Source organism: Anomaloglossus baeobatrachus, chromosome 3 (genome assembly GCF_048569485.1).
Source record: "Anomaloglossus baeobatrachus isolate aAnoBae1 chromosome 3, aAnoBae1.hap1, whole genome shotgun sequence".
Lineage (NCBI taxonomy): Eukaryota > Metazoa > Chordata > Amphibia > Anura > Aromobatidae > Anomaloglossus > Anomaloglossus baeobatrachus.
Genome location: NC_134355.1, coordinates 55,888,540 through 55,900,935, shown reverse-complemented (window position 1 = coordinate 55,900,935; position 12,396 = coordinate 55,888,540). Strand labels below are relative to the sequence as shown.

The window sequence follows — 12,396 nt, the reverse complement described above, 5'->3', positions numbered from 1 at the left end:
AATAAGCACTCGGTGTACTCCCCCTTCTTGACTCAACATACTGAGACTAATCGCAGATAATTGAGGAGGAGGAGCTGAGGGCCGGGTGAGCCTTTGTGTCCACAGGACAAATGGTCAGTTCATGAGGCTTTTGTCTGATCCAGTGATTTCTTATAGTCTACTACAGAAGGGCGTGGGGGGGTTAGGGGGACAGTCGAAGAACAAGAAAATGTAACAAAAAATATATATGTATATATTTCTAGATCTATTTTTGCTTTTCTAGATCTTTTATGTTGTGGTGTGCAGAATTACACAATCTCAGAGTTTATTTTATGGTTTATTTTATGTTTATTTAGAAAACATTGAATGTTCTTGAATATAATTATGGTGTATCAGGAAAAAAAAAACAAAAAAACTTGTAAGATGCTCTATATCCACACTATCTTGATGTGAGAATGAGTAGTATTGGATAATGGATATCTGGGTCGTAAGCTTCACTATCTTCTTCTTTAATCTGAAATAAATAATAATAAAAAAAACATAAGAGAGTATAATATAGGAATACCTCTTTCACAATGCCACTGGATCTCCCTACTGCAACAAACAAGAATAAGATATTAAACAGGTCGTATAGGGATATGTCCTGCACATCAATAATATATTATAGTATACAAGTAGCAGCAAGGTTGGATCCTTAATGGACAGGTCAATGCAATATCAATGGGGGCCTTACCTGAACATTTTAGTTATCTTAGAACATCTAAAATATATATCTATAATAATTAATAATTAAATTACAATAATAATATTCTCAATATTTTAAGGTTATTAAAATAATTTTATAACATCTACAAAAATATATATGTAAATTATATATATATATATATATATTATATATATATATATATACATATATATTTATGAATTTAATTTTTTTTTTTATTTTATCTCTTGCAGTTTTTTTTATTCAGCCTATATTTAAAATTTATAATAATTAAAGGAATAATATACCCAATATATTAAAGTTATTTTACAATATATATATATATATATATATATATATATATATTATATATATATATATACATACACACACAGTATATAATTACATTATAAAGTAAAATATCCAATATATTAAGGTTATTTTAGTTATTTGATAACATATATATATATATATATATATATACACACACATATATATATATATATATATATATATATATATATATGTGTGTGTGTGTGTCTGTCTGTGTGTGTGTGTGTGTGTCTGTGTGTGTGGGAAATTAAAAAAAATGAATGAAAGAATGATATATCCAAAATATTAAGGTTATTTTATAACGTGAATATGTGAATATATTTGTATAAAAAAATTCTAATATATATATATAGATATATATATATGTTTTTATTATAATCTTAATATATTGGGTGTATTACTCTTTAATGTAATTATTTTCGAATATATATATATATATATATATATATATATATATATATATATTCAAAAATAATTACATTAAAGAGTAATACACCCAATATATTAAGGTTATAATAAAAACATATATATATATATATATATATATATATATATATATATATATATAAATCTATCTATATATATTTAGATGGGTTTTTTTAAATAACTAAAAAAACCTTGATACATTGGGTATATTATTGTTTTAATGTAAACATATGTATACATATATGTAAATTAAAACAATAATATAACCAATATACTAAGATTAGTTTAGTTATTTTATAACATCTAATAATTATTTTAATTTATTTAAATTAAAATAATAATATACGCAGTATATTAAGGTTAATACTTTAAGTCTATGGTGTAATATTATTATTGTACACTCTTTTAACCTATTTGTGGGAAAAAAATGGTTACAAATACAAAATTGACTCTTGTTGCAAATGAAGTACAGTATGAGAGTTGCAGAAAAATAAAATGGGGATAATATGCTATGATATTATATCTATCATTATATGTATATATTTATTTTTTTTTATATATATATATATATATATATTTTTTTTTTATATATATATATATATATATATATATATATATATATATATATATATATATATGCACACACAAATACATATATAGATACATACATATGTATATAAAATTGTTGGCTGCCTAAACAATCTAGGTATTAAGAAATCACAGTGATTCGGCATTTATCTCAAGGTGAGTAAAGTACATAAAGCGTCTTGTATATTGGTTGGAGATTAAATATAGAAATGCATTATAGTATAGCTGAGACGAAAGAGGGGGGGGGAAGAAAAATGGTCACGTGACAGACAGCACGTAGAATGCACAGACTACAGGTGATGGGATTGTTTTATAATATCTGTTATAATCAACCTCACAATGAATTTTTAAATTTAAAGACAATTCTGTTTATTTATTTACATCTATAAAAGCAGTATAAAAATTAGTATAAAATCATAATAATAATGATAATTTTACATTCACTTAAATAAAATATTTAGCAAGATACATTGCAATAAAAAATAAATGACATAAAATAAGGAGCCTTGAGACTTCTTGTGTAGGTGTTTAGCATTAAGAGAAAATATCTTTTGTGTAAAATGTCAAATAAATTGCCTGCTGTACAGAAAACACATTTCTCTAATTAAAACACTTTTATTGTTTCAGATCAGTGAAACGTAAAATAAAACAAAACCCGGTGAAAAGAAAGTGATTTTCCAATTTGATACGCAGAATAAGGTCGAAGAAAGCAGCTAAGGAGGCAATAATATAGTTGCTATTAGTAGCTTTATGGGTTACAGTGTAATTGGATGTAGCAAGCTCAGACCCACCGAGTGAACAGCAGCTGCCGGATGGGGGGGGGGGATTGGTGGGTTTCATACTGTTTACCTTAAAGACAATTCACAATTATCAACAACACTCTGCAGAGATTAGAAATATTGGGCACTTGGGATGGGTATTCGAGTAAGTAAATGGAGGTGAAAAGTCGTAAGTCTTTACCCCGAGGATAACAGAACTCGGAACCTTAGAAGAATACGCATAATTATATATTTTTTTTTACTTATTTACTAAATTAGTGTTAATTTTAACAAATGCACTTTTTAATTCTTAAAGTTACAGGCAAAGAAAATAAAATAAAAAATAAATAATGCAATTGCATAGAAGTGGTAACATACCTTTCCCTTTTTTTTGCCTCGTTCCTAGAGATGGTGTCGGTGTGTCGCGATACGTTCTGACAAAAAGCACTGGCATATAGCGTAGCATTGCACAGTGTTTATTACAGGCTTGCTTTTTTTTTTTTGCTTTTTTTTTTTTAACGGAAATAAAATTTCACAGCTAACAATGAAAGGTGAAAAGTTTAAGAGGCAAAGCTGTTCCTCCTGATCACTGACTGTTAATCAGCTTCATGGGTGGCTGCCTAAATCTGTGATTTTTTTTTTTCCTTTTCCCCGTAACTTGCTTTACTGCCAAGATTGTAACTAATTTTTTCCCCCTGTTGTAGGAGGAGGAGAAAACATCTCCCCGTAGAATGCAGCTGCATATGAGTGACATGACGCGCTAATGCAGAGGGCAAAATTAAAATTCATGAATCTCTTCACAACCATTTGTGTAACAAGATTAAGACGAGACAGCAGAAAATAGCTGCATTATCAGACTTCTTACAGTTCTCCAGCTGGTTACGCTCTATTCCAAAACAGTAGGGATAAGAGGATAACATGCAGCCTCAAGGAAAACGCCTCTTCTTATTTTGGGAGCAAAAATCATCCTCGGGAAGATGAGGCATGAAGGATATGTACAGGCAGAAAACGCAATCCTGCCAAACAGGCAGAAATATTGAGTTGTACTTATCAGCGTGAATGTAAAATGTAACAAAAGCTTTCCAATGAACAAGGGACCTGCAGCTAACAATTTACACAACAATGTTGGACAAAACACACTGGTGCATTGAAAAGAAAAGAAATTGCAGCTCAGGATGGGGATGACAAGAAGCCAGGGCAACTCGGTCTTTAGAACGACACTTGTAACAAATGAATAAAATGAGATGTAGTTTTAAGTGTAGAATATACAATAAACTTCACTCAACATAGTGTGCATGCAAGCAGAAGACATTCTGTAGATTACTTACGGGCAAGAGGAACAGAAAAAACAAGGAGAGGTTCAATTAGAAGAGCCCTCCTCTAAAAATATGTAAGAGCAAAAAATAAGAAAAACTTAGCAACCTCCAACTCGAAGAAATAGAAAATATAAATATGTTATTTATATATATATATATATAATCTATATATAGCAAATAAATAATAAAACAATATAGATTATGGTACTTACTGGCAAGAGGAACAGAAAAAACAAGGAGAGGTTCAATTAGAAGAGCCCTCCTCTAAAAATATGTAAGAGCAAAAAATAAGAAAAACTTAGCAACCTCCAACTCGAAGAAATAGAAAATATAAATATGTTATATATAATCTATATATAGCAAATAAATAATAAAACAATATAGATTATGGTACTTACGGGCAAGAGGAACAGAAAAAACAAGGAGAGATTCAATTAGAAGAGCACTCCTCTAAAAATATGTAAGAGCAAAAAATAAGAAAAACTTAGCAACCTCCAACTCGAAAAAATAGAAAATATAAATATATCTATATATAGCAAATAAATACTAAAACAATATAGATTACGGTACTTACGGACAAGAGGAACAGAAAAAACAAGGAGAGGTTCAATTAGAAGAGCCCTCCTCTAAAAATATGTAAGAGCAAAAAATAAGAAAATCTTAGCAACCTCCAACTCGAAGAAATAGAAAATATAAATCTATTATATATATATTATCTATATATAGCAAATAAATAATAAAACAATATAGATTACGGTACTTACAAGCAAGAGGAACAGAAAAAACAAGGAGAGGTTCAATTAGAAGAGCCCTCCGCTAAAAATATGTAAAAAAAAAAACCTCGAAGAAATAGAAAATAAGAAAATACATATATTATATACAGTATATAACAAATAGATAATAAAAGAAAAAGCACAATATCGGCAAGTTTAAAATTAAAACTTTTTAATCATACTTGGTAAATAAAACTTCAAACCTAAAAGTATAAAATATTGTCCGAAACTAAGTAAAGAAGTGTAATTACTTTCATTTTATTTATTTCAAAGTTTGATTAGAGGAGCGAGACACTCAGTCTATAAAGGATAAAAGCAAAAAGAGGTCAATTTATTTGAAGAAGTCACCACAATGAAAATGTGTGCCGCAAAGAAATCCTCCGAGTGTACATACTCCCTTATAGGTAACATTTATTTAACATGCACAATACCAGTGAAATTTATAAAACTTTTCATAAATCAAAACCTCAATAAACAGAGAGCTATTAAACACTGAATTTTTAAAATTGTGACATAAAACATGAAATTAGGCTTTTGTGTCTTTTGACATAAATTTTATTGTGAGTATCTGGTTATGGTGCACAACCCGCTCAGGGTACTAATCAAGCTAATAGGCTAGTGACCCCCAAAAGTGGAACTGAGGAGGTAATTTGGATATTCTTTTCCTAAATAGAATTACTTTGGTTTATAAGTCTCTTTCCTCCATTTGGAAGTCTAAGCAGGTGGAAACAGACTTCTGACGAAAGCCTCTTACCCAGTGTCACTTGGAGTATTGTAAAAATTTCACTGAGTATCATGTTGGACGCTGTTCAGATTGCAGATTCTGACACTCGGCCTTACAGTTTCTGTGGTGTCTCGGATCAACACAGGCAGACTCAGACGTAGACCTGCTGTGTGGTGCTATATAGAGAGGCTAGCAAGAGTTAATCTCTGATTGTCTGCTTGCTCCTTTGGTCACATGTTGTGTGGAAGCCGATCACATCTTCTTCCCTCCTATTTATGATGGTTGATATTTTCCACCTATGCCAGCTATAGTTTATTCTATGTTGATCTGTGAGGTGTGGTGACCCAGACTTACTGGTGAAAGTTGTGCTCATTGCTTGGTGCAGTTGTAGCATTTACCCCTGTTGTTTTGTAGCTTCCTTTCTGCTCTTGTTTTTCCTCCTGAACTGATTATTGTCTTTACCTTTGTGTGTGGGCTGTGTGACAGAGTTTTGGTTTCCCCTTTCCCTTTTGTCTTTATCTGTGGGTTTTATCACACTCCTTTCCCATCCCTCCCTGGGGAAGAGGGGGAATCAGATCAGGACTGGTGAGGAGCAGAGCCAGGAACGAGACTCAGGCCTCTTCACAATCAGGAGTATCCCTGAGGATAGGGATAGCATAGGGCTCTATAGCTTAAGAGACAGCTTAGGAGCTCCAATTCCCAACAATCCCATTGTCATTCTGACCCAGGCAGCAAGTACCCTGCCCTGCCAAGACAGGAGGGCAAGAACACTGAAAAAAAAACCCCTGTCTTCAAATGGGTGTCTCTTCCTTTGGGAGGACATTCTAAAGTGGCTAAATTTTCATAGTCATTTTCCGAAGCTCTTTAAAGGGAACCTATTAGGTCCCCTATGTCCTCTAACCCAGCAGCATTCACATTCATACCTGTTTGCCCAAATTCCCTCCATAATCAGCCCTGTATAACACTATTCATTAATAGGAATTATTTTTTTTTTTAAACAAAGACTTATAACCCTCTCTGTCCCTTTGCTAATTAGGGCTATGACTAGTCTCAGGGGTGTTAATTCCCCTGAGTAGGTGACAATTTTACCATGCCCTTGTGGGTATGATAACATGATTTCCATAAGCCGACGTCACCGCCAGCTACTAGAATTCTCACACATGCGCACGGCTCATTTCAGCCATGTCACTGCACCTCAGAAGCAGGGTGGACACTTCCTGGCTTTATTAGGTGCACTACGCATAATCGGAAGTTCAGAAGACGGCTCACGTAAACATCTGCTGAATTTCCAGTCATGCGGATGGCACCTATTGAAGACAAGAAGAGTACACTCGGCTTCAAAAGCACACCAGCAAGGCTGAAATGAGCCGCGTGTATACGTAAAGTTTCCAGGAGCTATCAGTGGCGCTGGCTCATGAAAATCATGTTATCACAACCCCAGGATCATGGTATAATGGAAAAAGGGCCAACTAATCTGAGGAAATAATGCCCCTGTAGCTAGTCACAGGCTTAATTAGCATAGGGACAGCCAGGTTTTTAATTCATTTTTTTAAACATTCATATTAGTGAATAAAATTATATACGGCTAGTTAGGGAGGGAATTTGGGCAGACAGGTATCAATGCTGCTGGGTTGGAGGGCATAGGAGATCTGACCAATTCCTTTTAAAGGGTCAGACTTCGACTTATAGGGTAGCTACTGCCTCTAGGCAGCACTAAGGAGCTTTATTACTCCTGGAGACTCTTCCAGGAAGCAGTAAGTCGGTAAGTTATGTGGACATGGTGCATCTTTGTGGTCATCACAAAGATGCACGTTCTTGGTCCCCAAAAAACACACCCACTGCAAAAACGCTACATCTGAAGCTCACAGCGAGCTCCATAGAACACGACTGCCTGCTGTGAGCTCCAGACAGCAGCTGAAGTGAGCCGCATGATCAGCGGTGACATAACTAAGGTGATTTGCGGTCACAGGTGGAGGACTCCAGCTGTGGCCGTGGCTAACTTGTGACGTCACCGCTGATTGGGCAGCTTACGTTTTTCACTACCTGGAGTTCTCAGTGGACAGTCATGTTCTATGGCTGATAGTTGTTACAAGGAGAAACAATATACGCCATAAACCTCAGTCCCAATAGTAACACCAAAGAGTTTATTTGCATTCCTTTCAAAGGCAGCATTGCTCGGCTTATAAGTCTCCTTTGCCAGTTGGAAATTCCCACTTAAACCTCTGTCAAAAGCCTCTTAAACATCCAACCAGAACATTGCTCTGTAATGACAGATAGTAAGGCTCCCTGAAATAGTCAGCTCATCCTTTTGGAGGAAATTCTAGTTTGGCTACATTTACAGGCATAGTAAAGAATCAGTTATTGATTTCTAGGGTAAATGGTACAAGAGAAACAATTTTCATCTGCCTACAGTAGAGCTAATTTACCTAAACGGGGAGCTGCTATGGGGGTAGCAACCACCTCAAAATGAGAAGAATGGCACATGCAGTGGTCACGGGGACATGAAAGAACTAATGGGGCTCAAAGTGAAGAACTAATTGCACATGCAGACAGCGCTCTCTACTGCAGTTTATTGAAGTTGCAAAATATTAACTATTACTGTAATTGTTACAAGCGACAATAGAAATTTCTGCATTTGATGCAGTACAATCTGACAATGTGGCAAGAAAACGTTTCCACTCCTTATCTAGGCAGAAAGTGCAGCATTATTATTATTATTTATTATTAGAGCGCCATCAATTCCATGGCGCTTTATATGTGAAAGGGGTATACATAATAGGGACAAGTACAATAATCATAAACAATACAAGGCACAGATTGGTACAGGAGGAGAGAGGTCCCTGCCTGCGAGGGCTCAAAGTCTACAGGAGGAGAGAGGAACCTGCCCGCGAGGGCTCACAGTCTACAAGGGATAGGTGAGAATACAGTAGGTGAGGGTAGAGCTGGTTGTTCGGTGCTATATCAGACTGAGGGCTATGGTTTGTGACAGGGTATGCGACAGAGCAGTAATGGACGCCAGGCTGAGGAACAATCCAAAGGGCTTTATTGGAACCACACAGATAAAGCACCAAACATGAATATAAATCCTTAAAGTCTGCAAGGAGTCCACAATAAGACAACAGATCCGGGGGCGCCTCCCGGTGTTCCGACGGCAGGGAAAATATGGCAATGGTCCTTATATGTGTTCTTTGAGTCCAACAGGGTGAACAACAAAACACAATCCCACTTGGCCACTGATCTCCAATCTGTAACAGTCCATACACAGGCACTAGGATCTAGCCTCAACTATAGATCCTAGTCCTTCTCCAGCCGAGATCCAACTATGGTATATGACAGTGAAAAAAAATAAAATACTTAACATGAACTAGAAATCTACACAAAATTCCAATATTTCCTTATTTTTTGGATATAAAAAAAATATGCAGATATAGAATTACAAAAAACTGTGATACATAGGGTTCACGTTTTCATCCCATTGGGGCTTAAAGCAGAGATCTGAGTCTTAAGGGTGCTTTTGCTAGCGATGTCGCGAGCATTAGCACCCGCCCCCGTCGTACGTTCGACGTTTGGTGCTTACTGCCGCAGCAAACATTATCGCTATGGCAGCACCACACGCACATATCTTGTGAGCGACATCACTGTGACCGCCGAACAATCCCTCCTTCAAGGGGGAGGTGCGTTCAGCGTCATAGCAATGTCACTGCGGCGTCACTAAGCGGAGGGGCTGAGATGAGCGGGACGTAACATCCCGCCCACCTCCTTCCTTCCGCATTGACGGTGGACGCAGGTAAGGAAATGATGGTCGTTCCTGCGGTGTCACACATAGCGATGTGTGATGCCGCAGGAACGACGAACAACATCATACCTGTGGCAGCAGCGATATTAAGGAACGGAGCGACGTGTCAACGATCACCGGTTTTGAACGATTTTGCGATCGTTGATCATCGCTCCTGGGTGTCACACGCTGCGATGTCACTACCGGCGCCGGATGTGCGTCACTAACGACGTGACCCCGACGATATATCGGTAGCGATGTCGCAGCGTGTAAAGCACCCTTTAGACATATACACTACAGTAGATTTTCTAGCAAACCTATTTACCACAGTGATTCCAAATTTAGGGAGCTGACCAGACTGCTCAGAGGGAAACCTGCGTAGCCACAGTGAGAACATACAAACTCTATACAGCTGGTCCTCTGGTTGGATTTACCCTCAAGACTTTGAAATGTAATCATTAAGCTACCATGCTTCCCACCAACAGAAAGCAATGTGTTCTCCATAAAATTGTGTTTGTTCCTTGAAGAAAAAAAACCCACTTGGATCTTCAGGCTTTAAACAAGGTAATGAAACACAATAACGTATAAGGGCCTATAAAGTGAACACACAAAACACTAGGAACTATAGAAAGCACGCAAACCTCTAGAAAGTGTAAAGAGCACACAAACTTATAGGGGGCTGTAAATAATACACAAACCTCTAGGGGTCTGTAGAGAGCACACAAACCTCTAGGGGACTGTATAGAACACATAATCCACTAGGGGAAAGTAGGGAGCACACAAACCTCTAGGGGGCTGTAAAGAGCACACAAACCTCTAGGGGGCTGGAAAAAGCACACAAACCTCTTCTAGGGGGCTGGAAAAAGCACACAAACCTCTAGGGGGCCTTAAAGAGCACACAAACCTTTAAGGGGTTGTAAAGAGCACAGAAGCCGCTAAGGGGCTGTATGGAGCTCACAAGCCCTTAAGGGGCTGTAAAGAGCAATTAAACCTCTAGGAGGCTGTAAAGAGCACACAAACTTCTAATGGTCTGTAAAGAATACACAAACCTCAAAAGGATGTAGGGAGCTCACAAGCCTCTAAAAGGCTGTAAAGAGCACATAAACGTCTAGGGGGTTACAGGGAGCTCACAAATCACTAAGGGGGTATAGGAAACACACAAACCTCTAGGGGCTGTAGAGATCGCACAAACTTGTACCTAATTTCATAACAATTTCAACAAAAGACTAGATTTTGCCAGGTTACGTGTAAAAAAACATAAAACAACAATACTTGGAAAATTTACAAGAGAAGCAAGAGAATTTTACAAGAGAGGTTTACAAGACAGGCACGAGGATTTACATATCAGAGATAGTGGTTCTTGCGTAGATATAAAATTTGCCTCATATTAATGAGATATGGATCAGTTGAGATTAAGAAATGGGTTGTGACGATGCACCACTAGGTGTCATTAGAAGCTACTAGAGACACAGAAGTCAAACACGACGGTGGTCAGAAGCCAGGAAGTCAGATAAGGTACACACAGAGCGAGCAGCGCTGACGTCAGGATACAAGCTGAAGTTCAGAAGCCAGGAAGTCAGATATGGTACACAGGGAGCAAGTAGAGCCAAGGTCAGGGTACAAGCTGGAGGTCAAAAGCCAGGTGGGATAATGTCAGAGTCAGGAGTATGGGCAGAGAAGGGTAACAAAGGTCCAGGGTAGGGAGACAAGATCAGAACTATAAAATTCACGGGAGCCAGAGAATTCACTGCAGAGCAGTAACTACAACTGGCAGCGTTCCGGGTGACATTGCTCTTTAATAAAGCTGAGCACTCACTCGGAACGAGGTGCCTGAATACAGGCCCCTCCCTGCACCAGCGCAAGACCCGAAGGCTGAGAAGCCACCCGTAACTTCGAGCATAATACAGAACATTGGCTTTGCTGGAAAGCAGAACACTGTGGATCATGACAGTGTTTATGCAATAACATCTCACTAACCTTGCCTATTATTGTCAGAATGCTTTACATCTACTCCAAGAAGGATGACAATGGCAAGACAGGTTTTTCACAATTAAAGTGCTCTCCCTTACTAGCACTTCAAAGTAAATTCTTATTACAACACATGCTCTTCCATAAACTCCATACGCAAAGTTTTATTCCACTTCTACTTTTTAGTGGAATTTGATATTGAGGGTGGAGACAAACTCAAGCACAAACGGCACCACACTGATCATCAACCGAATGTGCACAGTGTGGGAGCTGAGCTGCAGAACCTGAGAATGGCCACTACACAAAGTATGGAGCTGTGAATTTCCAACTCTGTCCACTGCTTACACTAGCCAGGGTAGGGGCTTCAAACAGCTGACTGGTGGGGGTGATGGGTATCGAAACTCCACTGATCTGGTATTTATAAGCTGTCTTAAGGATAGGACTCAATATCAAAGTACTGGAAAACGCCTTTAAACGTATGTGCCCCTGACTTCTTTTACATGCATGTGAACCATGCTGAGTTTTCCAAGAGTAACACATTTCAGGAAATACCAGCATTTTATGTCTTAATTGTATGTTTGGTCTTTTCTGATTGTTTGTCGTTTCTGACTGTTGGCTGTTTTTCTGAGGATTTACTTCAGAACTGGCCTTTTTAGGTGTTTTTTTTTTTTCTCCAATCAACAATGCAGAAACCGCTAGAAGTTTATGAGACGAAAATGCTAGGAAAACACTCAAAAAGACGCTTGGGACTCTTGAGTTTCCCATTGATTTATATTGTAAAGTATAGAGTGTATTCAGAAAGGAAGACACCCAAAGAATTGTGTACTCATTTGTTTAAACAGCTTCAAGCGGTCAACTGACGCTCAACCTTTTCATTGAAACTTGTTAAATCATATTCTTCTCTTGAAGCTTATTTGTTGCTAAAAATGAAAATCTTTCAATAAAGATTACAATTCTAGAAAGACGCTTAAAAGCATGAACACATGGACAGCAAGTCGTTATTTTTTAGAAATGCATATGTTCATACTTTTCAGTGTTTTCTGAGTGCTTTTT

General features: G+C 37.1%; 1 protein-coding gene across 1 annotated transcript in view; it reads right to left on the bottom strand.

The window, feature by feature from the left end:
- Positions 1-66: 66 nt before the first annotated feature.
- The window catches only part of CAMKMT (calmodulin-lysine N-methyltransferase), a 654,168-nt gene continuing 641,838 nt past the window's right edge, over positions 67-12,396 (bottom strand). Inside the window, exon 11 of the mRNA XM_075339193.1 lies at positions 67-493. Coding sequence (XP_075195308.1) covers positions 419-493 — 75 coding nt within the window. The 3' untranslated portion in view covers positions 67-418. The remainder of the gene's footprint in view (positions 494-12,396) is intronic.